The sequence below is a fragment of the Macaca nemestrina genome, chromosome 18, assembly GCF_043159975.1.
Source record: "Macaca nemestrina isolate mMacNem1 chromosome 18, mMacNem.hap1, whole genome shotgun sequence".
In the NCBI taxonomy this organism is placed as follows: domain Eukaryota; kingdom Metazoa; phylum Chordata; class Mammalia; order Primates; family Cercopithecidae; genus Macaca; species Macaca nemestrina.
Window position 1 is genome coordinate 11,862,990 of NC_092142.1, and position 26,960 is coordinate 11,889,949.

The following is a 26,960-nucleotide window of genomic DNA, read 5'->3' on the forward strand; positions in this document are numbered from 1 at the left end:
TGATTTTTTAATTTTTCTTCCTTTTTTTTTTTTTTGGAGAAGAGTCTCACTCTGTCACCCAGGCTGGATTGCAGTAGTATGATCCCAGCTCACTGTAGCCTCAACCTCCCAGGCTCAAGCCAACCTCCTGCCTCAGCTTCCCAAGTAGCCAGGACCACAGGCATGTACCACCATGCTTGGCTTCTTTTGTGTAGAGATGGGCTCTTCCTATGTTGCCCAAGCTGGTCTCAAACCCCTGGGCTCAAGTGATCATCCATCTTAGCCTTCCAAAGTGCTGGGATTACAGGTGTGAGTCACCGTGCCCAGCCTATTTACTTGTTGATACACATTAGATGCACATATTTTCAGGGTACCCATGGAATAATTTGATACATTCATCTAATCAAATCAGGATAATTGCGATATCCATCACCGTAACTATTTACCTTTTCTTTACATTAGAAACGTTCAAATAATTCTCTTCTAGCTATTTTTAAATGTAGCATTAATGTTAATTATAGTCATCATAGGAATCTATCGAGTGTTAGTCTGATTTCTATTGAAGTGTGTATTTGTACCCATCAGTCAGCTATGTTAATACGACTATTTATTTTGTTTTGTTTTGTTTTATTTTATTTATTTATTTGAGGTGGAGTCTTGCTCTTGTCGCCCAGGCCGGAGTGCAGTGGAGGGATCTCTGCTCACTGCAACCTCTGCCTCCTGGGTTCAAGTGATTCTTCTGTCTCAGCCTTCCAAGTAGCTGGGATTACAGGCTCCTGGCCAATTTTTGTATTTTTAGTAGAGACGGGGTTTCACTATGTTGACCAGGCTGGTCTTGAACTCCTGACCTCAGGTGATCTGCCTGCCTCAGCCTCCCAAAGTGCTGGGATTACAGGCGTGAGCCACTGTGCCTGGCCACAACTTAATGTTTAAAACAGCAGTGTTTAACAACCAGTCTGCGGGACACCTGGAAATCTACTCACCCACTCTTGTGAGCCAGTCCTGTTCTGCCACTGTCCACACCGTTTCCTGACTGCACACAGTCAGCCCTTAATAAACACCTGTAACTCCAGCTCCTTGTTCTCAGAACACCCAAGATTGGTGATTAGCCATGCCCTCTCCCAGGCATCTTTCCTGGCAGCCTGGAGTTGGCCCCACTGGCTCCCTCTGTCTGTCCCCTCCCACACCCAATGCACTCTTGCTTCCTCCTCCTTTGTTCCTTAGGGATGCCCTTGGCCATCCCACCCTCTGCCACCCACATCGAAACTCCGGGGCCTCTCCACAGAGGGCCCGACTCGGGGGTTTGCTTTCTATTGAGCGCTGAGTCCTGGTTTTGTTTCTGGACTGGAAAACAAACCTTGTCTCCCACCCACCATCAATGGGGAGGGGCAGAGGCATTTCAAGCCAAAGCTCATGAGGTCTGTCCCCCTGGCAACCCAGGCAGGTCCTCAGCCCTCCCAGGGGCCCAGGAGCTGCTTGATGTGCACTGATGTGGCCCTGCAAAGCCATTTCCAGCAACAGGGTCCTCAGCTTTTTACCCCTCAGCCCAGGGGACCTCCCCGGTGGCAATAACTTCCTTTTCAGTCTGTAAGTAAAAGACAGCCACACAGTGCCCTCTGGGGCTAGCTCCACCAGCATCCAAAAGTGGACACCCAGGCCTGCAGCCCTTGCCCTGAGCCACCCCTGCCAGGGGAAATGTCCAGTTAGGTGGTCAGGCGTGCTTTTAAGGCCAAAGAACGCAGTCCTGTCTTCCCATCAAGCCATGAGGTTCAGCAGTGCAACGGTTACAGCACAGGTCACAGAGCAGCGGTCCCCTACTGGTGACAACTGTGCTCCCCAGGGCCATCTCGCTGCCACGGACTACAGGTAGGGATGATGATAACATCTAGTGAGGAGAGGCCAGAGATGCTGCTAAACATCCCACATTGCCCATGACAGCCTCCCCCACACCCCCGACAAAGCATGACCCAGCCCTTGGTGTCCACAGCACCCAGGGTGAGAAACCCTGCCTTGGGCCAGGCTGCCTGGGTTAACAGCCCAGCTCTATCACTTACTAGCACTGTGGCTTTAAGCACATTTCCTAAACTCTTCAAGCTTCAGTTTGCTCATCTGTAAAATGGGCACAATGATATGAATATCACTGAGATGATTAAATTAGGTAACACAAGTCAGGGCCTGGAGCTTATTGTCTGAGCATACACTAAGTGCTCAATTAAACTATAAAGCCTTGGCAGAGTGCAGCGGCTTACGCCTGTAATCCCAACACCTTGGCAAGCTGAGGTGGGAGGATTATTTGTGTCCAGAAGTTCAAGACAAGCCTGGGCAACATGGTGAAATCCCGTCTCTACAAAAAACACAAGAATTAGCCAGGTGTGGTGGCATGCACCTGCAGTCCCAGCTACTCTGGAGGCTGAGGTGAGAGGATCGCTTTAGTCTGGGAGGTCAAGGCTGCAGTAAGCCATGACTGCACCACTATACTCCAGCCTGGGCAACAGAGTGAGACGCTGTCTTAAAAAAAAGGCTGGGCACAGTGGCTCATGCCTGTAATCCCAGCACTTTGAGAGGCCGAGGTGGGTGGATCACGAGGTCAGGAGATCAAGACCATCCTGGCTAACACGATGAAACCCCGTCTCTACTAAAAATACAAAAAAAAAAAAAAAATTAGCCAGGTGTGGTGGCGGGTGCCTGTAGTCCCAGCTACTCGGAAGACTGAGGCAGGACAACGGCATGAACCTGGGAAGCAGAGCTTGCAGTGAGCCAAGATTGCACCACTGCACGCTAGCCTGGGGGAGAGCAAGGCTCTGTCTCAAAAAAAAAAAAAAAAAAAATTGTAGAACATTGAATGGAGGCCCCCAAAATTATATGTCTGTGTCCTACGTCCTAGATCTTGTAAATTTCCCTTATTTGGAAAAAGGATCTTTGCAGATGTAATTAAGTTAAGGATCTTGAGATATGATTATCCTAGATTATTTGGGCGAGTCTTCAATCCAATGACACATCACTTTCGTCCCCCAGGGACTGTACCATGCTAAACCATCTCTCTTATGCTTTGCATCTTACATGTGGGTTCAAGGCCCTCTCTCAGAAAAAGACAGTTGGGGAGGAGAATCTCATCATCACAGCTCAGCCTCAGGACCTCAGATTCTTGATGATCACAAAGGAAGGAACTGGCCATAAGTCTCAAAGTCACATCTGCCTCTTGACTTGAAACAGCCAGGAGTTTTGAAGGAGGCCTGGGCCATGTGTTTCTAACTTTGCTGTGGGAAGTCCTCAATGCTGAGGCTCACATGTGGCTAGGTCTGGGAGGTTACACTGCAAGTCAAGAGGACTGTTGTATGCTCCTAGACAGACAAAGTAGAAAAGGCTTCCCCTCTGCCCACATCCAACCCTGACTGGGACACTGGCTTGGCATACAACATCTAGATTTCCTTGCTTTTGCAATGAGGTACAGTTGTGCAGTGCACAACCTACCCACCCATACATGACAGCCTTGACATTAAATATGAGAGGATGGGCCATGATATGGGCAGGAAGAGGAAGGTGTCCTAGGGACTCAGGGCCAAGAAAGACTCTGGCCTGGGGCTGGAGAAGCCACTTACCTCCAAGCTAGTGGTCTGAGCCAGGCACAGCCTCCTCACTAACGTGGCTGCGGTGGCCACCATGGCCTGGGATGGTGTCTCCTCCCACTCATACAGCAGGCTGCTTGGGGTCATGTCTTTATCATCTCCAGCATCTAGATCTGAGATGGGAAGAGGTTGATGGGATGACCATATGGGGAAAGGCCAGAGTGAGCTAGAAAGCCCTCTGGGAATTGCCCCCATCCCACCAATGCTTCCTTCAGCATGTTTCAGGCAACATGTAAGATGGGTGTCTACGAGGGAAATCATGGCACCATCCTTGCAAACAGCCTAAGATGGGAAGCACCTATGTACCCACCAGCGGGAGCTGGGCAAACAAACTGTGGACCACTCACACCAGGGAACACTGAGTATCTTTTTTTTTTTTTTTTTTTTTTGAGATGGAGTCTCACTCTGTCGCCCAGGCTGCAGTGCAGGAGCCCTATCTCGGCTCGCTGCAAGCTCCGCCTCCCGGGTTCACGCCATTCTCCTGCCTCAGCCTCTGGAGTAGCTGGGAATACAGGCGCCCACCACCACGCCCAGCTAATTTTTTTGTATTTTTAGTAGAGACGGGGTTTCACCGTGTTAGCCAGGATGGTCTCGATCTCCTGACCTTGTGATCTGCCTGCCTCGGCCTCCCAAAGTGCTGGGATTGCAGGCATGAGGCACTGTGCCCGGCCAACGCTGAGTATCCTTTAACAGAAACAGGTCAGCAGGACACGCCCTGCTTTGGAAAGATCTCCAAGCCATCGAGTGACCAAGGCAAGATGCAGAACAGTGTATGGTTCAAAAATAAAAATAGACTGCTCTAAGACAGGCACAGAGGCTCACGCCTGTAATCCCAGCACTTTGGGAGGCCAAAGTGGATGGATCGCCCGAGGTCAGGAGTTCGAGACCAGCCTGGCCAGCATGGTGAAACCTGTCTCTATTAAAAATACAAAAAATTAACTGGGCGTGGTGGCAGGTGCCTGTAGTCCCAGCCACATGGAAGGCTGAGGCAGGAGAATTGCTTGAACCTGGGAGGTGGAGGTTGTAGTGAACTGAGATCACGCCACTGCACTCCAGCCTGGGCCACAAGAGCGAGACCCCGTCTCAAAACAAAACAAAACACCAGACCAACCAAATAGACACAGTCGCCTATGTATCTGTAAGTACACAGAATTTGTCTGGAAGAGTATACTGGAAGCAAGGAATGGTGTCAGCCTCTGGAGAGGGGGGACTCATTTTAACCGTGTCCTTTTGTACCATGTCACACATAACCTTGTCAAAACAATAAATCTTCATCTCTCTCATGCATTCAGTCCTGTGACTGCTTCCTAATAACGATGGGTGATGGCAGAAACTGCCCTCTGCTCTGCACACAGCCATGGTGTTAACCTTTCGTAAGTCCCGCTTGGACCCCCACACCTCAGTCAAAGACCTACCCTCGAATCCACAATCCACACCTCCCTCAGCTTCAATGCTCCTTGGCAAAGGCGTGCGCCTTCTAGATGCTGTCCACCACCCCCTGGCCGCCTGCAGGCCAGGGCACCCGCCCTCACAGTGTGTCCGGCTCCACACAGGTGCACACATTCATCCATCTAATCCTCAGACCTCTCCTTAGCCCCCCAGGTGCCTGGGACACACAGAGGTCGCTCCCGCCCCAGGGAAACACTTCCTGTTTCCTCCCTGAATGCTCTTTCCTGCATCTTCCCAAAGCTGATCTTGTCTTATCCTTCAGCAAAATCATTACTTCCTCAGAGGCCCTCTTACCCACCACCCCCACCCCACCGCCACCCCGTCTAAGTCACTGGCTGTCATGCAGCTGTTTAACTTCTTTCCTGACATAGATCACAGTCTCAAGCCACCCTGACTGGGTTTTTTCCCCCCATCTGTGGTTCCCCCCTCCCAGGAGGGTGTCAGCCTCAGTGTGACAGGAATGGAGTCGACCATGATCACAGCCCTGTCCCCAGAGCCGAGGCAGTGCTTAGCACCAACAGGTGCTCAGACAGGCATTTGGGGTAAGCATGAATGAAAACACACTCCTGATGACCTGCCAAGAATCTGCAAACCTAAGGAGAATTCTCCCATGACAGCTGGGAACCAAATGACTCCAACCCAGGGAGAAGGACAGGGCCAAGTCAGGGCCATCTGAACCCAGTGCGGAACTTCAAGGAGGGATAAAGGCTCATTCCCGAGTGTGCCTTTGGGATCAGGCCCTAAAGAATGGGGCCAGGAGGATGTGAATGTTCATAGACGCCACGTGTCAGGTGCTTAGCTAAAGGCAGTGATGATTTTCTTTTCTTTTTTTTTTTTTTTGTTCAGAAGGGGTCTCACTCTGTCACCCAGGCTGGAGTGCAGTGACGCGATCACAGCTCACTGCAGCCTCGACCTTCTGGGCTCAGGTGATCCTCCCACTTCAGACTCCCAAGCAGCTGGAATTACAGACACACACTACCATGCCTGACTAATTTTTTGTATTTTTCACAGTGACGGGGTTTCATCATGTTGCCAGACTGGTCTCGAACTCCTGGAGTCAGGCAGTCTGCTCCCTTTGCCCTCCCAAGGTGCTGGGATTACAGGCTTGAGCCACTGTGCCCAGCTGACCATTTTCTGTAACTTTCCCCATAATCTATGGGATAAGGGGTGACCTACCCATATATTTACAGCTAAGGAAACTGAGGCACAGAGAGACGCTATCAGCCCAAGTCACACAACATAGAGTCAGAATTAGAATCGAGTTCTGACTCCAAAAGCCTCCTGGGAATGACAGTGAAAATATGAAAAAACTCCTCCACACAATGGAATATTACTCAGCAAAGAAAAAGAAAACATTCCAATTCAGGCCACAACATGGATGAACCTTAAACATTGTGCTGAGTGAAGAAGTTAGGCAGAAAAGCACACACTTCATAACCACATTTATATGAAATCCCAGAACAGGAAAATCAGAGGAAGAAAGTAGTTGAGTGGCTGCCAGGGTCTGGGAAGATGAGGGCTCATGAGCACAAGGTTTGTTTTTAGGGTGGTGACAATGTTCTCAAGTTGATTAACGTGGACCACAGTGGTTCACACCTGTAATCCCAGCACTGTGGGAGGCTGCAGTAGTAAGATCACTTGCAACCAGGAGTTTGAGACCAGCCTGGGCAACATAGCGAGACCCTCTTTCTACACAGAAAGTTTAAAAAATTAGCCAGGCATGGTGGTGCACAGCTGTACTGGGGAGGCTGAGGTTGGGGGAATCCCTTGAGCTAGAGAGGTCGAGGCACTATTGCATTCCAGCCTGGGTGACAGAGCAAGACTGCCTCTTTAAAAAACTAAGTTGAAGACTGGGCACGGTGGCTCATGTCTATAATCCTAGCACTTTGGGAGGTCAAGATGGGCAGATCACCTGAGGTCAGCAGTTCGAGCCCACTCTGGTTGTAAAACCCCATCACTACTAAAAACACAAAATTAGCTGCGCATGGTGGCAGGTGCCTGTAATCCCAGCTACTCAGGAGGCTGAAGCAGGAGAATCGCTTGAGCCCAGGAGGAGGAGGTTGCAGTGAGCTGAGATCACGCTACTGCACTCCAGCCTGGGCAGCAGAGCCAGACTCCATCTCAAAATAATAATAATAATGATGATGATAATAATAATAATAATAATGGGGCCTAGCATAGTGGCTCACGCCTGTAATCCCAGCAATTTGGGAGGCCGAGGCAGGCGGATCGATCACCTGAGGTCAGGAGTTTGAGACCAGCTTGGCTGACATGGGGAAAATCCATCTCTACTAAAAATACAAAAATTAGCCGGGCATGGTGGTACACACCTGTAATCCCAGCTACTCGGAGGCTGAGGCGGGAGCACTGCGTGAACCTGGGAGAGGAGGTTGCAGTGAGCTGAGATCACGCCACTGCACTCCAGCCTGGGTGACAAAGCAAGCCTCCATTTCAAAATATAAAATAAAATAAATAATAAAGTTGATTGTGGTGATGATGGATGTACAACTCTGAATATACTAGAAACCAGTGAACTGTACACTTTAAATGCTGAATTGTATGGTATGTGAATTCTGTCTTAACAAAGCTGTTAAAAAGGAGGAAAAAAAAAGAAATCTCATCCAACTCAGTGGGACACCACTGGGTCCTGGCAAGCCTGGATGCCCTCAGGCACAGCTAGTTTCTGCAGCTGAGGGTCGATGTGCAGGGAGGGCAGACCAAGCTGGGATCCTAGAAGGCGTCCCGTGGTGCTGAGTGAAGCCAGGAAAATGCCAAGGTCCCATCTAGAGGGTTCTCACCTGGGGGTGCTGGGAGCCTGCCCTCCAAGGCAAACACAATTACCAGCCAGGGCTGTGGAACACACGGCAGGAGTCCAGGCCCCAGCCCTGCCTCTCACTGACTGAGTGACCTTGGACAAGTCATTTGACCTCTTTGAGCCGCAGGTCACTTATCCGAAAAATTTAATTGGTGGGGCACAACGGCTCACACTTGTAATCCCAGCACTTTGGGAAGCTGGAGTGGAAGGATAATTTGAGCCCAGGAGTTCGAGACCAGCCTGGTTTATGAAACCCTGTCTCTACAAAAACAAACAAACAAACAAACAAATGAAAATTAGCCAGGCATGGTGCTATGTGCCTGCAGTCCCAGCTACTTGGGGGACTGAGGTGGGAGGATCACCTGAGCCTGGGGAGGCTGAGACTACACTGAGCCCTGATCGGACCACTGCTGTCTAGCCTGGGCAACAGAACGAGATTGTGTCTCAAAATAAATAAATAAATAAATAATTTATTTCTTGAGATGGAGTCTTACTCTGTGACCCAGTCTAGAGTGCAGTGGCATGATCTTGGCTCATTGCAACCTCCGCCTCCCGGGTTCAAGCGATTCTCTGGCCTCAGTCTCCCGAGTAGCTGGGATCACAGGTGCCCACCACCACTTCCAGCTAATTTTTGCATTTTTAGTAGAGACAGGGTTTCTGCATGTTGGCCAGGCTGGTCTCGAAACTCCTGAAATCAAGTTATCCGCCTACCTCGGCCTCCCAAAGTGCTGGGAGCCACTGCACCCAGCCAAAATTTTTATTTAAATTTAACTAATAACAGTACCTTCCTAATGAGGTTTTGATGAGAATTAAATTAAATACACATAAAGGGCTCAGCACAGCTACTGGCCCACAGTAAATCCTTCCAAAATCCCAGCAGTGAGAATAACCGTTCTTATTTCATCGTTCAGGAAGATAACTGGTTTCCAAACATGGAAAAGCAATCCTCCCCCCAGATACAGGCCTCGCTTGTCTCATCCTGTGCAAAATTGTAGGAGGGCACCAAGTCCCAGGTAATGCTATGTGTTAGCAGGAACTTTCTGGAAAATCAGAAAACTTTGGTCAGTTTGCCCCTAAAATGGGCAGACTGAGGGGTTGCTGAATTTAAGGTTGAGAAACAGAAGATTCCATCTTCACCAAGGACATCCCAGGGAAAAGGGGCTCAACCAAGCCAGGACCATTTGATCTGAACGGGCAGAAAGAGCCTGAAGAATCTTCTAGAAGTGGCTAACTCTCCTGATGATGACCATTTTCAGAAATAGGTCAGAGGTGTCCAGGCCGGGACACAGGGATGGAGCCTGGGCCTGCTTGAGTCCCTATGGCCAGACCACCCTCGCACCACGGTCAGGGGGTGGCCACCAGGGAAGGCTGAGGTCACCTGTGCCCGCTGGATCTTGGGACATCTCGTGCAGCAGGCTGAGTGAGGAGAGGGTCCGCATCTGCACGGCGCTCGCCTTTGCAGACAGTGGCCCTGCAGCGTCCAGCTCTGTGCAGGAGGCCTCCCGCAGCACGCCGGCCCGGAAGTTCTGGACGCAGGTCAGGCGGGAAGTCAGGCCGGGCTGCAGACCAAGAGGGGAAGAGACAGCTGAGGTCAGGATCTAGCCATCCACAAGACCCAGCTGGAACCAAGGGGAGGAGGAATGAGGGCCCCATCAGAGCCACAGGCCCCATCCTTCTCTCAGCAAGGCTGGGGAGGAGATGCTGAGGGCTGCATCCCAGCATCACCCACCCCTGGCTCGCCTGGATTGTGGCAACAGCAGCCAAGGCAAAGGCAGATGGGAGGTGACAAGGACGAGGGGAAGCAAGAAAGTCTAGCAGACAGTGACCCCCAGGAGAGAAGTGATAAATGTATGAAAACATTCAAATCAGCAGAGGCCCACCTCCACCTCTCAGATGCTGAGACTTTTGATAACAAGTCAACATGAACAATGATCACTTATCATCCTCCTGCAGATGTTTAGTATTTACAAAGCGCTTGCCTCTTCAGGGAGCTGGAGACAGAGGTGTAGAGGAGGGCTTGGGGAAAAGGACAGAGGGGCGGGTGCGGTGGCTCATTCCCATAGTTCCAGCACTTGGGGAAGCCAAGGTGGCAGGAATGCTTGAGCTCAGGAGTTCAAGATCAGCCTGGGCAACATAGCAAGACATCATCTCTACTAAAAATAAAATAAAATAAAAAATTAACCAGGAATGGTGGTGTAGTCCCACCAGGTGTAGTCCCACCTACTTGGGAGGCTGAGGCAGGAGGATCAATTGAGCTCAGGAGTTCAAGATCAGCCTGGGCAACATAACAAGACACCATCTCTACTAAAAATAAAAATAAAAAAATTAACCAGGAGTGGTGTCTTGTGCCTGTAGTCCCAGCTACACTCGAGAGGCTGAGACAGGAGGATCACTTGAGTCCAGGAGTTGAAGGCTGCACTGAACCATGATCACACCACTACACTCCAGCCTGAGTGACACAGTGGGATTCTGTCTCTAAGGAAATAGATACATACATACATACATACATACAATAAAATTTCTTGAAGGAAAGAGAAGAGGGGAGGGAAGGGGAAGGGAGGAGAGGAGGTAAAGGAAGGAGAACCAAGAAGAGAAGGAATTGCCAGAGAGGACAGGAAGAGCTGAGGAGGGAGGAGACGAAGAGGGAGGAGGGAGGAAAGAGAGAGGAGGAGAGGAGGAGGGAGGAGGAGGGGAGGAGGAGAGGAGGAGGAGAAGAGGAGGGAGGAGGAGAGGAGGAGAGGAGGAGGGAGGAGGAGAGGAGGAGGGAGGAGGAGAGGAGGAGGGAGGAGGAGAGGAGGAGGGAGGAGGAGAGGAGGAGGGGAGGAGGGGAGGAGGAGAAGAAGAGGGAGGAGGAGAGGAAGAGAGAAGAGGGAGGAGGAGGAAGGAGGAAGGAAGAGGGAGGAGGAAGGAGGAGGGGAGGGGGAAGGGGGAAGAGGGGAGGGAGGAGGAAGGAGGAGGGGAGGGGGAAGGGGGAAGAGGGGAGGGAGGGGGAAGGGGGAAGAGGGGAGGGAGGAGGAAGGAGGAGGGGAGGGGGGAAGGGGGAGGAGAGGAGGGAGGAGGAGGAGGGAGGAGGAGGGAGGAGGGAGGAGGAGGGAGGAGAGGAGGGAGAGGAAGAGGAGAGGAGAGGAGGGAGGAGAGGAGGGAGGAGGAAGGAGGAGGAGAGGAGGAGGAGGAGAGGAGGAGGAGGAGAGGAGGAGGAGGAGAGGAGGAGGAGGGAGGAGGAGAGGAGGAGGAAGGAGGAGGGAGGAGTGGAGGAGGAGGGAGGAGGAGAGGAGGAGGAGGAGAGGAGGAGGAGGGAGGAGGGAGGAGGAAGAAGAAAAGGAGGGTCTAGGAGAGTAGCAGTCAGGGGCCCAGCCCAGCCCAGCACTCACGGCCACTCCAGGCAGGGCCTGAGAATGCAGCGAGGAGTGTCCCCTGCGCAGGGAGCACTGTGCCAGGTCCTTGGTCTTGTATAGCCAGTCCCCATGGCGCTGGTATGTGGTGGGACATTGGCCCAGGATGTCCACCTGGGCGGACAGGGTGGGAGACAGGTCAGCCTTTCGGCCACCCCCACCCCCACTCCTTTCCCATCTCCTGGCCTCACCTCATCGAGGGTGTTGGGGCTGTGGGCCCCCGGGTGGCCCTGCAGGAGGCTCAGCACAGCACGCTTCACGTTCAGCACCCAGCGTGGCTCAGCAGGGTGGGGACACAGGTGGGCCACACGCCCAGAGTGCAGGATGAAGCGGAGTGGGTTGCGGCCCAGGGCGGCACTGCAGGAGGGCAGACGGGTCAAGAGGCACCCTCCGGTGCCCCAGGCCACCTGCTGACTGCCAGAGGCCACAGCATTCCTGCCCTCCTACAGGTCAACCCCCATGGGAAGCTCCCAGGAAACCCCACATCCCCCTACCAGATAGCCTTTCTTCCTTCTGCAGCTGGGCTCTGGGGTAGCCAACTGTGCTCTGAGCCACCCCAGCCTTTTCACCCCTGGGACAAATGGACAGGTGTGGGAGACAAGCGTCAAAGAGTAAAAGGCTGAGACCCCAAGCTTTGGAAAGCTGCCTGCTTTCCAAAACACCTCACTTAATCCCAAGAAGGAGCTGAAGGCGCTCTGGATGTGCCACCCCAAAATATGCCACTTGGGTATGTTGAGTTTTTGTGGACCAGTCTCACTCTGTTGCTCAGGCTGGAGTACAGTGGCACGATCATAGCTCACTGCAGCCTCAACCTTGTAGGCTTAAACAATCCTTCCGAGTCAGCCACCCGAGTGGCTGGGATTACAGGGCTGGGACCACAGACATGCGGCCACCATGCCCAGCTAATTTTTAAACTTTTTGTAGAGATAGGTTCCTGCTATGTTGCCGAGGCTGATCTCAAACTCCTGGGCTCAAGCAATCCTCCAGTCTCAGCCTCCCAAAGCGCTGGGAATACAGGCATAAACCACTGCACCCTAGCCTCTTGTTTATTTTGAACCAAAGACCGTATTTGTTGAGAAACAGCAAATGTGGGGAGAGGCTTTCTCTAAACTCCCCACTTCTGCCTAAAGACAGATCCCCCAAAAAGAACCTAATTGTCATCAATCCCCTCCAGGGAGCTGCATCCACCTGGGAAGAGCAGCTCTCATCCTGAGAGAGGATGGTGCAAGTCAACACCACACCCAGACAAACTTCATCCTACACTAGCACATCTCCTGTCTCTTCTTCCTCTTTCCTGGAAACCATCTACTCCCCTCTAACTTGCCTTCCTCCCTCCTCCCCTTCCCCCATGAAAATGGTGTATAAGCTCCCAAGTCTCACTACTACTCTGGGGGGCCGTCACTCTTTCATTCCACGATGTCCCTGAGTGTATAAAAAAATCTACCTACCTCTTCTCCTGATGTCAGTTCATTTCTAGACAGAGCTATTGAATCCAGGAAGGTAAAGGAAGTCTTTCCCTCCCCTACAGATCCCACCAGGGAGGTAATTACCCTCCCTCTACCCACATTCCAGATAAGGAAACAGGTTCAGAGTAATGCAGTCTCTTGCTCAGGGCTCCAGCTGGGATTCGAACCCAGGCAGCCTGGCTCTGCAGTCACAGGCTGCAGAAACCCTGAACTGGAAGTGACTTGAGACTCTGTCATTGTTGAGACAAAGAAATGAGGTCCCGAGACGGGGGCCTTCTTGGGGGATATCACACAGCGAATCAGGGGAGGAGCTGGCACCAGAATTCAGCCCAGTGCTCCTCCTGCCTGCCCTACCCCTGGCAGACAGGTGCCTGGGTCTGGTATCTGCAGAGTGAAGGGATGGGGAAGGTGGGAGGTGAGGGGTGGTGAAGTCCCCCTTCCGTGCGTGGAGGTGGAAGACAGAGATGCTCCAAGATGAAGGGGAAACTGCCAAGTCCCCAGACCCTACAGGCTAGCAAGACAAAACCCTGCGGAACAGATGTGCCCCCACTTCTACTTTCCAGGGGGGCAGCGGTCACTCTCCAGCTCCAATTAAAGCCTGGGGGTCTTCCTAAGGCAGTGCCCCTGGGTCCCAAGCCCTGATGGAGAGAAATGCTAATGGCGCCCACCACTCCCAGAATAGCAAGTGTCAGTCTGGCCTCCAGGAAGTGACAACCCCTGGCCCGGCTGACTTAGCATTTCTGATGAGGAGCTGGGGGACAATAGTCCCCTTGGAGGAGACCCTCCCCTTGCCTTTCAGTGAGGATCTGTCTGTCCCTCAGCAGCATCCCCCATCCTGGTATCCCTAGACAAAGGCTTTATTTCTTAACAAATGAATTTGCAATAAAAACGGAAGAGGAATCTGCAGAGAAGGAGATGCCTTCAGCCTGGCGGCCTGTCTGAGCTCTGAGGCCACCGAGGCCACTGTCAGGGAGGCCTGGGAAACGAGCCACAGAGAGAATCCCAGGCTTGGCTGGGTCACAAAAGAGGGGCTTGGCTTGGGGTGGGAGAGGATGGGGTCTTGGCAGAGTGGGGGAGGGGAAAAGGCAGACCTCCGTGGGCCCAGCAGTCCCATTAGCCGGAGTCTTTCAGAACACACTCAACAACGATGCCCAAGGGGTAATCGGCAGGCGTGAAATCTGGACATGCTGGCAGTGACGGGCAGAACTATGGGATGAGTTCCTCCCACCAGGTAAGAGAAGAGCACCTACGGCTCTCTGGAGTCACCCAAGGCTTCTACATGAAGGCAACCCCCCAGCGGTCTTCACTGGTGCTTGACAAGGTCAACATAAATACAGAAATTTGTTTGAACTTCAGTCCAAGATGGCATCTCTCTGCTGCAGAGGGCTCACCCTAACCGGTTGTCCTAATCTAATTCAGTGCACCCAGAGCCCGACAGTGGTTGGAAGATGGTAGAGGGCTCACATCTCCAGCCCCATCGTGGGCAGGTCCCAGCCCCATGGCCAAGTGTCTTACCTCAGGCTCTCCGACTCCTTCAGAAGCTCCACCTTGGCCCCCAGGATAGATGTCACCCGGAAGTCTTGGAGCTGAAATGGAAAGCACCATGAGTGAGTGACCTCTCCTGGGATACCCCAGGACCTCACCAGCACCCCACCCACAAAGCAGTTCTAGGGCCCAGGAGGATACATGAACCCATGTTGGGGGCAAGGCAGAGAGACCCCTCCCTTGACCAGGTAACAAAGCCTGGGTGGTGAAGGCTGAATGTCTCACTGAAATAGTCAAGTACCTACAGCTCCCTGCTAAAGGTATGGAAACTTCTCATTTTGCCCAAAAAGACACTGGAAGTGTGGTTGAGGGATTCATGGGACTATACAGTACCAACAAGAATGTGTTACATCATAGAGCAGACAAAGGTTTTGCCCACGACGAAGACTTGGATATCCCAGTGTCACCATGGGGCATGTGTGTGCGTGGTGGTGATGGCGGGGGGAGGGGGTTGCAAAACAAGGTACACTTTCTAAAAATGGAAAATATCCTCCCTAAAATAATTGATTTCACTGTTTAAATTTCAGAGAGCCAGTCATGATGGCTCACACCTGTAATCCCAGCACTTCGGGAAGCTGAGTTCGATGGATCCCTTGAGGTCAGGAGTTCGAGACCAGCCTGGCCAACATGGTGAAATCCCATCTCTACTAAAAATACAACAATTAACTGTGTGTGCTGGCAGGCACCTATAATCCCAACAACTCAGGAGGCTGAGGCAGGAGAATCGCTTGAGCTGGGGAGGTGGTGGGTGCAGTGAGCCAAGATCATGCCACTGCACTTCAGAAAACAAAGAAAACGAAAAAAAGATGTAATAGATTTTGGCCGGGTGCAGTGGCTCACACCTATAATCCCAACACTTTGGGAGGGCAAGACAGGCAGATCACTTGAGTTCAGGACTTCGAGACCAGCCTGGCCAACATGGTGGAACCCCATCTCTATTTTTTAAAATAAATGAAAAATAATTTTTTAAAGGATGAAGTTCTGCTACATCCTACAATGGAGAGGAATCTTGAAAATGTTATGTTAAAGTGAAAGAAGCCAGACACAAAAGGTCACGTATTATGTGATTCCACTTATATGAGGTACGTAAAAACAGGCAAGTTCATACAGAGAGCAGAATAGAGGTGACCAGAGTCTGCAGGGCAGGAATTGGAAGTTGCTGTTCAATCTGTACAGAGCTTCTGTTTAGGATGATGAAGAAGTTCCAGAGATGGAGGGTGGTGATAGTTGTACAATGATATGACAGTACTTAATGCCACTGAATTACAGACTTAAGATGGTTGAAATGGTGTATCCCATATTATATTTTAATCACAGTTAAAAAAAATAAAAATAAGCCACACACAAAGGAAAACATCCTGTACAATTCCATTAGAGAGAAGTTCAAAGACAGGCAAAACTCATCTACGGTGATAGAAATAAAAAAGGCAGGCTGGGCACAGTGGCTCATGCCTCTAATCCCAGCACTTTGGGAGGCTGAGGCGGGCAGATCACTTAAGGTCAGGAGTTTAAGACCAGCCTGGCCAACGTGGTAAAATCCTGTCTCTACTAAAAGTACAAAAATTAGCCAGGCGTGATGGTGCACACCACACACCACCAGTAATCTCAGCTACTCAGGAGGCTGATGCAGGAGAATCGCTTGAGCTGCGGAGGTGGACGTTGTAGTGAGATGAGATTGTGCTTCTGCACTCCAGCCTGGGCGACAGAGCAAGACTTCATCTCAAAAAAAATAATAATAATAAAATAAAAAATAAAAAATAAAAAAGCTGTACCCTTGGGAGAAGCGACCAAGAGGAAGGATGAAGGAGGCTCTGGGGGTTATATTTTGTTTCTTGCTCTGGCGATCGCGCCATAGGTGTTTAGTTTATGAAAATTTCTTCTTTGGAAGATTTGTGATTTTTACACTTTTTTCTCTAAAAATAAATTAATTAACCTCCCAAGGGGCCAGAAAATTTCCATTTTCCCCTAGAATCTTTGAAATACACCAGTTCTTTATACCCTTGCCAACATTTGACATTGGCAGCTTTTCTTTTGAGACGGAGTTTTGCTCTTCTTGCCCAGGCTGGAGTGCAATGGTGCAATCTCGGCTCACCACAACCTTCGCCTCCCAGGTTCAAAGCGATTCTCCTGCCTCAGCCTCCCTAGTAGCTGGGATTACAGGCATGTGCCACCACGCCCAGCTAATTTTGTATTTTTAGTAGAGATGGAGTTTCTCCATGCTGCTCAGGCTGGTCTCGAACTCCCGACCTTAGGTGATCCACCCACCTCAGCCTCCCAAAGCGCTGGGATTATAGGCATGAGCCACCGCACCAGTCAGCAGCTTTTCTTAAATGCTTAAAGCAAACAAATGAATAAAACCACAACAGAACACAATTTGCTTTGTGAAAACCGGCCCTGCAGATAAAAACAACCGCAAGTGTTTTGAAGGGTGTCAAAGGATAGCAAAGACTAATAAAGCAGCAGCTCTGACATACTGGACACCCTAAGAATTCAGAGGCACCTCAGGGCCACTCCATCAAAGATCTCATCCTGTGGTCTACATGAAAATACAACAAAACCTTTTTGAGAAACTCTTGTTAGCAAGCGCTCCAGTCAGTACAGATATGCATCACAATACGAGATGAGACTCCAACAGAAACTAAAAGGCCTTTTATGTGGGTTAACAGGGTTTATCCAGGAAAAATATGAGGGTTATCAGAAATGGGACAGAGGCAAATGAGCAAGCACTTCTGCTTGCAAGAACATTGAGGAGCTTCCAGAAAATCTTAATGAAATCTGCAACGACCAAGTGGGCCTAGCACATAATTCTGCCTTAACTGAGGACTAACACCACTGGACCTTAGTGTTTGCCTATAACCTGAGCCTGTGGACCCAGGTACTGCAAGGCTAGTGTCCAGTAGAAAACAGGCCAGGGCAGGCTTTCCTGTGAGTAGACTTCTACACCCAGTCTCTTCCTTTGTCCAAAGGCCTTTACTTGGTTTGACTTTGCATACCCTTGGACTTGCAGACATGGTTCTCAGTCCACCCCTAGGGCACAGTGTATCCCCCCCCCTTCTATGGCTCTTCTCACTCCAAGGAACTCCCCCAACCTGCCCTAAAAATATTCCTTCCTTCACCTCTGCTATTCCCCCATTGGGCCATCTGTGGCACCTCTTACAACCAAAATTGCACCATTTTCCCACATTCCTCTCAAGGGTCCTCACTTGCCAAATATAAGATTCCTCAGAAAGCTCTTCTGTTGATTAAGCAAATTGGAAATTGGAGGTGAAGTGCTGTGGCTTCCTCTTAGTCCTCCCCAGTGTCAACATAATAATCTCCCGGTTGCCCAAAGACACTCACCCATAAAGCCATCTGACACGGGCCAAGCACATCAAGGACAGCCAAGCCTTGAAGGCCAAGACCACTCTCCTCCACCGGGACCTCCTGCAGGCTGGTGCTGGTGTTGGTGGAAAAGTGATAGGTGTATCTGGTACCCACAGGGAGGTGGGGCCCAGCTGACCCTGGAGGGCAGAGAGAGAGCAATGTCACCTTGACAATCTGCAGCCCTCTGGGATCCCCACACCACCTACGGGCATCCTTGCTCACACCTCTCTCTCTCCATCTGGACTCCGAGCTGCCTGTCCCCAGCTTGGGGAAAGGTTGGGTAGCTGCATACCCTCATAAAGGTGAAAAAGAGAATAAAGATAGTAACAGTAAGTGCTCAATAAGTGCTAGCCAGTGTCATCATGGGCTAGGCCTTCTTCTAATATCAAGGTTTCTCTGCCTGGGTGCTATTAATAGTTGGGGCCAGAGAATTCTATTTGTGAGGGCTGTCCTGTGCGTTGTCAGGAAATTTAGCAGCATCCCTGACCTTTACCCACGAGATGCCAGTAACACAGGCCAGTTGTGACAATGAAAACTGTCCCCAGACTTTGCAAAATGTCCCCAGGGAGGGAGGACGACAATCACCCCAGTTGAGAAGCATCCATCTACAGTAATTCATTTAAGCCTCATAACCAACTCTGAGGTGAATACTCTATTTTCTCCATTTTACAGAGGAAGAAACCGAGGCTCAGACAGGTTAACTAACTTACACAAGGTCACACAGCTGGGATTCCACCCTTGGGAGTCTGACTACTCACCTATCACCTTGATAGATATCAAGTGGTGCTGGGGGTGGTGGGGGGACGGGGTGGGGGAGAAGGTGGCGGCGGTTGTTATCCTGGTCTTCATAGAAGACAAAGGTGTAAAGCTAGCCAGCCTTGGGGGAATCTGGGGGTGAGGAGAGTAACTGCTCTGGGGAAGAGCTGATTTAGGGAACAGAGAGGTCTGTAATTCTCAAGCCAAATCTCTAACTTTCTATTGAGGCCAGGGGATCAAGTGTGACATCTAATTATAACATCTCACCCCTCCCCATGGCTTGTGATTGAACTGACATTTTCATGTCAATTTCCTTGAGACAGAACCACACCTCATATTCCTAAGGTGCTTCTCTCTTTCCAAAGAATTTGTTCCCAAGGCTTTTTCATCTGCTCCACTCCAAAATGCAAATAGCATCACCTGACCAAAGACATTTATTCCACCTGGGGCCCACGGGTATGAGGAAAAAGCCTTGGGGGCTGGGATGGCTTAAGGCATTTTACTCTCAGCTTGCTATTCATTTCTCTAACTCTGTGGGTGGCCTTTGCAGAACTGGCCTTGGTCCTCCCAACTGGTATCTTTGGGAACATAGCCAGGGCCCTCTGGGGCTGTCTCTAATCCCATCTTACAGCTTCACCCCCATCAGGCCCCATGCTGGGCTCAGGCTCCTGGTCATGAGAGGTGTGATCAGGCGTCCTGAGAGAATCGCTCACCTGTGCACGCAGTCATGCAGGAGGCCGCCTGCCCCACCTGCGAATCTGGAATTTCTGAAATCACAAATCAGATGGAACCAGAGTGAGGCCAGAAAGAGGCATAGGATAGCCCCACGCTGTGGGTCACTGACCTTACTCCAGGAAGATGAGGAGTGATAATGCCAGCTCTCCCCAGACTTTGTGAAATGTCCTCAGGGGAGGGAGGGCCACGAAGACTGGAAGCCATTTCCCTACCCTTTGTCCAATTTGCTCTTGCCCATCTTGGGTACTGGCACCATTATTCCTGATAGCTCAAGCTGGCAATCATTCGTGTGGAAGCACCCCTCATCACCCACCACCTGATTCCAATATGTCAGCAGGCTCTGCCATTCCATCAACAAATGCAGGTCTCCATTCCTCCCATCCATCAGTCCATCTACCCATCCCCACTCCCATCCACCCACCCACCAGCTCCCTGCTCCTATACATCCATCCAGCCAGCCCCCCCCACCCCCCCTCCCATTCACCTACCTCCAACACCCCTCCTATCCATCCACCCACCCACTCCCCTCTATCCATCCATCTACCCACTCCCCATACCCCTCCTATACACCCACCCCCCAACCCCCCTTCCTATCCATCCATTCACCCACTCACCCATCCATCCTCCCGCCCACCACCCCTTCCTATCCATCCATCCACCCACTGACCCACTCCCCCTCCTATCCATCTATCTACCTACCCCCAACCCCCCTCCTATCCATCCATTCACCCACTCCCCATCATATCCGTCCACCTGCCCACTACCCCCTCCTATCCATCCATCCACCCACTCACCCACCCCCAGACCCCTCCTATGCACCCACCCACCCACCATTCTAACCTCCTATCCACCCATCCACTCACCACTCCCACCTCCTATCCACCCATCCACCCATCACTCCCACATCTCCTATCCGTCCATCCACCCCCCAACCCCCATCCATCCATCCACCTACCCACTACCCTCTCCTATCCATCCATCCACCCACCCACTCCCCCCTGCTATCCATCCATCCACCCACTCAACCACTCTCCCTATCTATCCATCCACGCACCCACCCTCTCTTCTCTCCTATTCATCCAAGTGACTTGCCCAGGTGCACACAGCTGGTTAACAGTGGAGCCTTGGGATTTGAACCCAGGCACTCTGGCTCCAGAATCCCCAGCCATACCCTCATCCTGAATGAATCAGAGAGTAAGTGAGCAAATGAGTAATGAGTGGAACACCAGCAAGACCAAGAGGCTGCTGCAGGAAATAGCAGGAGCTGGTGTTCCTTCCTGTTGAGTGTCTCCCTTCTCCCACCATGGAAGGGGCAGAGAACAACCAGGGCATGACCAGACGTGGTGAGGTAGCCCCTCGGCCCCCAGCTCACGCTGCTGAGGAAACTGCCAGGGATTCCCAGAGCTCCCTCCCTGGGAAGGCCAGCACCCCTCCCTCCCTCCCGCCATCCAGCCATTCCATTTCCACCTACTTTCAAGCCTTGTTTCCCCTTCCTGCCAGCGGCTTGCGGGATCTTTCCCAGGCACCACCCGTGCCCTCCTGTGCCTTAATCAGGCGTTTATCTGCAGCTGTGTCCATAGGCTAGCGTTTCAATAATACCACTTCCATCCTCAAAACCACTTCGCTGCACCTCGACTGGTCATTGCTACACATGCTGACCCGTTTAATCCCTCAAAAAACAAATTGTGACTGGGGGCAGCAGCTCATGTCTGCAATCCCAGTACGTTGGGAAGCCGAGGTGGGTAGAGGGCTTGACCTCAGGAGTACGAGACCAGCCTGGCCAGCATAGCGAAATCCCCTCTCTACAAAAAAATACAAAAATTAGCCGGGTGTGGTGGCGCATACCTGTGGTCCCATCTACTCAAGAGGCTGAGGTGGGAGACTGGCTTGAGCCGACAGGTGGAGGCTGCAGTGAACCGAGATTGCACCACTGTACTCCAGCCTGGGTAGCAGAGTAAGACCTTGTCTCAAAAAAAAAAAAAAAAAAAAACGGAAAAACAAATTGTTTCTCCAAAATGGGGAGGGGTGGGGGCGGGGGTGCATTATATACTATTTTATTTTGACTCTTTGAAACAATAGAACATGGTAGGCTTTCTGGCAGGGCTTTTTTTTCCCCCTAAATATTTTGGCACGTCTAACAAAATATTCTTTGCATTCAAGTAGAGTATCAACAGATAAAACCACATTTGAAAGACATTCAACCCAATCAATTTCCATTCCAACTTTCCTTCAACTCTTTGATCACTTGGACACTGGGCACCCAATTAAACATATGTGTGCATAATCATTACGTTCTCCATTGTGCACAAGCCCAGCATTCTGCTTGTTTGCTCTACAGACAATCCCTACATCTGCTTTACTGCTCGATTAGGCTACAAAGCAGCCTGGCCCACCAGCCTCCATCCACCATGACCTGCAGAAGTGAGCGGAGCTCTGAGGGCACTGTGCCTGTATTAAGCCTGTACCCCTTCCATTTCCTGAGCACTTAAACACATTTAAAATATTTTTTAAATTTCAGAAAAATGAAGTTCATGCCATGATAAATTCATAACAGATTAACCAAGGATGGGAAAACGCTGCACACTGGAGGTAATAAATTCTTCAATCAGATCCTATGTACTTCTAGGAAGAGATCTGAAATGGACCGAAATCGATGTCATCTCTAGCCAGCAAATGAAATGGAGTCCCATTTCAGCTTTCTCAGCTGTCAATTCTGATCAGTGTGCATTCTTTTATGAAACCAACACAATACACCGAGCACCTATGGCATGCCAGGCAGTGTTATATGCTGAAATAAAAGCCTAAATATCAAAACAATTACATCATTTACAACAACTAAAAGACCCCACAATCTGGCCTGCGCTGTCCAGTATGTGGCTATAAAGAATCCAAAATGTTACTAGTTACAGAGAAACTTTTCACTTAATTTTACTTAAACAAAAAACCAATACTCCATTCACTTATTAGAAGACTTTCAGCCGGGTACAGCGGCTCATGCCTGTAATCCCAGTACTTTGGGAGGATTGCTTGAGTTTGAGACTAGCCTGGGCAACATGGCGAAACCCCGTGTCTACAAAAACTATTTTTTTAAAAAAGAAAACTTTCAAATATGTTTCAAACAACTTAGCACAGTAGCTAAACCTACTTTCTCAACGCTATGTTTTAAGAAATCTAAAGACAGATCAAGTATTTGCTATGAAAATGTAGCATCCAAACTGAAATATGTCATAAGTATAAAATATATATTGAATGTGAATGGGAAATGTATCTCATTAATACTTTCTATTCATTACGTTTTCTAATTATATATTGGATATATTGGGTTAAGTAAAATATGTTATTAATTTCACCTGCCTTTTTAAAAATTTGTATGTGTGGGTTCTACGAAAATTAAGATTACTTGCTTTTTGTTGTTGTCGAGACAAGGTCTCACTCTGTCGCCCAGGCTGGAGTGCCGTGGCGTGATCTCGGCTCACTGCAGCCTCGACCTCCTGGGCTCAAGCTCAGTAGGCCCAGAAGGCAGCATTTTCTCACTCAGGGCTTCATATCTGGTCTCTGAAGCTCCCCAACCCCTGCCCTGTCTGAGTTTCCAGAGGATGCTGGGGGAGCATGTGAGTGAGAGCTGAGGATTCACCTGTCATCTCTCGCTCCTCTTCCCCATGAAAAGCTAAACAGGAGGTGACAGTGGAAAGGCAGGTCAACAGGCATCTGGCTACAAAAGCACAGTCCCAGGTGCGTCTGGGCTGCCCCTCGCTTCACTCCAGACAGGACCAGGAACACGCAGCAGTTTTACTTACCCTCCGCAGTCACTGCCATCAGCAGCCAGAGAAGGACCAGACTGAGGAGCCCCATGGGGTCTGGCATCACTCTCTGGGTCAGCCCCGTGCCACCAGCCTCAGGCTCCAGAGCAGCTCGGCGTGGTCCTGAAAGGAATCTTTTTCCCCAAAGAGGAGGGCTCAGCTTTAACCCACTCTCTCAGCCCAGGAGAGTAGAAGGGGAGGTGGGGGGGGGGGGGCAGTCAGAACAGAGATCCAGCCAATCAGAAGCCTCCGATAGATATTAGCACCCCCACCCGACAGAGAGGAGGGGAGGGGGCTCCTGACCAATGAGGAGAAAAAAAGCCTAGAGGGGAAAAAAAAAGGAGCTTGCCTACTCTTCTAGCCTTGTAAACAGAGATCTGGGGGCAGAAGGCAACATGGTGTAGTGGTTGTTTCTTTTTAATTGCGGTATGATTACATTTTAAAAACATAAAATTGACCATTTTAAGCAATTCATTGATTTTAAAAGACAGGGCCTCAGCTGGGCATGGTGGCTCATGCTTGTAATCCCAGCACTTTGGGAGGTCAAGGCAGGCAGATCACAAGGTCAGGAGTTTGAGACCAGCCTGGCCAACACAGTGAGACCCCATCTCTACTAAAAATTTTAAAATTATCTGGGCATGGTGGCGGGTGCCTGTAATCCCAGCTACTTGGGAGGCTGAGGCAGGAGAATCACTTGAACCCGGGAGGAGGAGGTAGTGAGCCAAGATCGCTCCATTGCACTCCAGCCTGGGCGACAGAGCTAGATTCTGTCTCAACAAACAACAACAACAAAGTCTCAATCCGTCACCAAAGCTGGAGTAGTGTTGCAGTCATGGCTCACTGCAGCTTCCATCTCCCAGGCTCAAGCAATCCTCTTGCCTCAGCCCCCCAAGTAGCTGGGACTACAGGCACTGTGCCACCACACCCACCTAATTCTTGTTTTTGTAGAGATGGAGTTTCACTATGTTGTCCCGGCTGGTCTTAAACTCCTGGGCTCAAGTGATCCACCCGCCTCAGCCTCCCTAAGTGCTAGATTACAGGCATCAGCCACAGCACGCGGCCCATTTTAACCACTTTAAAGTATTCAGTTTAGTGGCATCGTGTCCACTCATGACATTGCGCAACCATCACTACTGTCTAGTTGTGTAGTCTGATGTTGGGTTTGTCTTTCCTAGTGCTCAGATTAGGAAAAGCCAGTGGGAGGCCTGGCTTAGCACGGCCTTTGGAAACGGCTCTTACCCCAGCAGCAGTGGGTTTTTCAAAGCTCCAGGTTCAAAGCCTCCCAAGAGGACAAGGAAGTAATTCGGGAGGCCAGGGGCCTGCCCACACCTGCTCAGTGTTCATTCTAGGTCCCACATCTCTGCCTCTCTCCCTCAAACTCACCTCCACCCACACCTTTTGGGTTTCAAGGTGTGGTGTTTTGTTTTGTTTTTTTAAAGACGGGATCTCACTCTGTTGCCCACACTGAAGTGCAGTGGTGTGATCACAGCTCACTGCAGCCTCAACCTCCTGGGCTCAAGTGATCCTCCCACCTCAGCCTCCCAAGTAGCTGGGTCTACAGGCACATGCCACCATACTTGGCTCAATTCTCCCATTTAAAGCACACAACTCAGCCAGTGTGGTGGCTCACGCCTGTAATCCCAGCACTTTGGGAGGCCGAGGTGGGCAGATCACCTGAGGCCAGGAGTTCAAGACCAGCCTGGCCAACATGGTGAAAACCCGTCTCTACTAAAAGTACAAAAAAATTAGCTGGGCTTGGTGGTGGGCGCCTATAATCCCAGCTACTCAGGAGGCTGAGGCAGGAGAATTGCTTGAACCTGGGAGGTGGAGGTTAGTGAGCCGAGATTGGGCCACTTCACTACAGCTTGGGCGACAGAGTGAGACTCCATCTCCATCTCAAAAAATACGTAATTAAATTAAAATAAAGCGTACGACTCAATGGTTTTTAAGATAGTCATGGAGTTTGGCAATCATTACCACAACCAATTTCATAATATCCTCACTGCAAACAGAAATCCCATACCTAGTAAACAATCACTTCTGGTGCCTCTGACCCTAGTCCTTGGCCACCACTGATCTGCTTTCTGTCTTTATGGATGTGTCTATTCTGGACATTTCACACAAATGGAATGGTTCAGTAGATGGCCTTTTTGTCTGGCTTCTTTCACTCAGCATGATGGTTTTAGGGCTCAGCCATGTAACGTGAAATCGGGCGTCATTCCTTTCTGTGGCTGAATAATGCACTGAAAGGATAGACCACTTTCTGTGTGGCCATTTATCTCTTGATGGACAGTTAAATGTACTTTTAATAGAATTTTCTTAGAGTTAAACTAAGACACAGTTGACTGGTTGGCACACCATGTTTTATGAAAACTTAATCATTTATGCTTTTAGACTTGGCCCATTTTCTTTTCATATTTTGAAACCAATGATTCTACCTCCCTTTCCCCAAGCTCAAGCATTTTCCTTTTTTTTGTTTTTGAGATGGAGTTTCACTCTTGTGGCCCAGGCTGGAGTGTAATGGCACAACCTCGGCTCACTGCAACCACCACCTCCCTAGTTCAAAGCGGTTCTCCTGCCTCAGCCTCCCAAGTAGCTGGGACTACAGGCATGTGCCACCATGCCCGGCTAATTTTTTGTATTTTTAATAGAGACAGGGTTTCACTATGTTGGCCAGGCTGGTCTTGAACTCCTGGCCTCAGGTGATCCACCCTCCTCGGCCTCCCAAAGTGCTGGGATTACAGGCATGAGCCACTGCGTCTGGGCCCTAGCTCAAGCATTTTCTCTAGCAGGGTTCAGGAGCCCTGTCCCATAGGGATGAAGACCTAAAAGACCCTTCAGTTCACAGCTGCTTGGGGACTGCGATGAGTTCTGGTGTGGCTGCTAAATGCTGTGAGGAAAAGCATCTTGGGGGGTGCTGACTTGGAGGAGCCAGTGGGGAAATGAGGTACACAGGCAGAAGATTTTCAGCACATCACAGAGACCTCACTCAGAGAAAGGAACAGTTATTGTGGTAGGAAATCGTGGAAGCCGTTCACAAAGGAGAGATTTCCTGGGATCTCAAATAATAGATGGCATTGTTGTTAGGATTGTCAAGCACTAGGCAAAGCATTCCTTGTATGTTGACTCATTCAATCAATTCCTCCTGCAAAATCCCTGCAAGGTGAACTAGGTCATCCCATGGTACAGATGAGGAAACAGAGACACAGAGAGGTTAAGACACTTGCCTTAAGTCACACAGCTCAGCAGGATTTTAATCCCATCTGGCTCCCAGAGGCCCTGCTCTGTTAGCTCTGGCAGCTTTAGTCAGAGACTCAAGTCTCTGACCATAGGCCTGAATTCCTCCCCAGTTCAAAGCCAGGAGCCCTTGCAACCCTCAATGCGATGGTTTCCTCATCAATGCAGCAATGTCAGTCACAGGGGATACTGGCTACAAACGCAGATTCCCAGGTCCATTCCAGGACAGGACAATCAGACTCCCTAGGGTGGGGCTCTCCCTCCAGGCCATTCTGGTGACCAGCTGGGTTTGCATTGCCCCAGCCTACCCGAGTCTGCCTGGGAAGGGTCCCTGTACTTCTGGCCTTACTTTGTGTCTACATTGTCACAGGCCCAAAACCCAGAGTGTGGGGACATAGGACTCAATTCACAAAGACTCAGACCCTCCTATACAAGCCACCCACCATAGATCCAGCCTCTCACCTCCTGTTCCTCTCACCAGAGTTGTGCTTCTACCTGGAGGGAATTTACGGGGCTGGGTTTGGGTTTGCCAGTGACTGGCAATCCAGGTTCCAGTCAGTGTGAGTTCAGCTGGAGTATTGATTGAAGCCCATCAGGCTCAGGTCAGAGTCACCAGAGTTCAGAATCCCTTTCGGTGGGCGCAGTGGCTCACGCCTTTACTCCCAGCACTTTGGGAGGCTGAGGTGGAAGGATTGTTTGAGCCCAGGAGTTCGAGACCAGCCTGAGGAACACAGGGAGACCTTGTCTCTACAAAAATAAAAGCTGGGTGTGGTGGTACACACCTGTAGTCCCAACTA

The 26,960-nt window shown here is 50.4% G+C and overlaps 1 protein-coding gene across 1 annotated transcript in view; it reads right to left on the reverse strand.

Moving 5' to 3' along the window:
* Window positions 1–23,092, reverse strand: part of LOC105467761 (uncharacterized) — a 153,755-nt gene extending 130,663 nt beyond the window's left edge. The window contains exons 1-8 of the mRNA XM_071084126.1: window positions 22,924–23,092; window positions 19,105–19,158; window positions 17,612–17,772; window positions 14,243–14,313; window positions 11,453–11,618; window positions 11,241–11,375; window positions 9,248–9,428; window positions 3,579–3,718 (exon numbers count right to left, since the gene is read on the reverse strand). Coding sequence (XP_070940227.1) covers window positions 3,579–3,718; window positions 9,248–9,428; window positions 11,241–11,375; window positions 11,453–11,618; window positions 14,243–14,313; window positions 17,612–17,772; window positions 19,105–19,158; window positions 22,924–22,990 — 975 coding nt within the window. The 5' untranslated portion in view covers window positions 22,991–23,092. The remainder of the gene's footprint in view (window positions 1–3,578; window positions 3,719–9,247; window positions 9,429–11,240; window positions 11,376–11,452; window positions 11,619–14,242; window positions 14,314–17,611; window positions 17,773–19,104; window positions 19,159–22,923) is intronic.
* Between the last annotated feature and the right edge of the window lie 3,868 nt (window positions 23,093–26,960).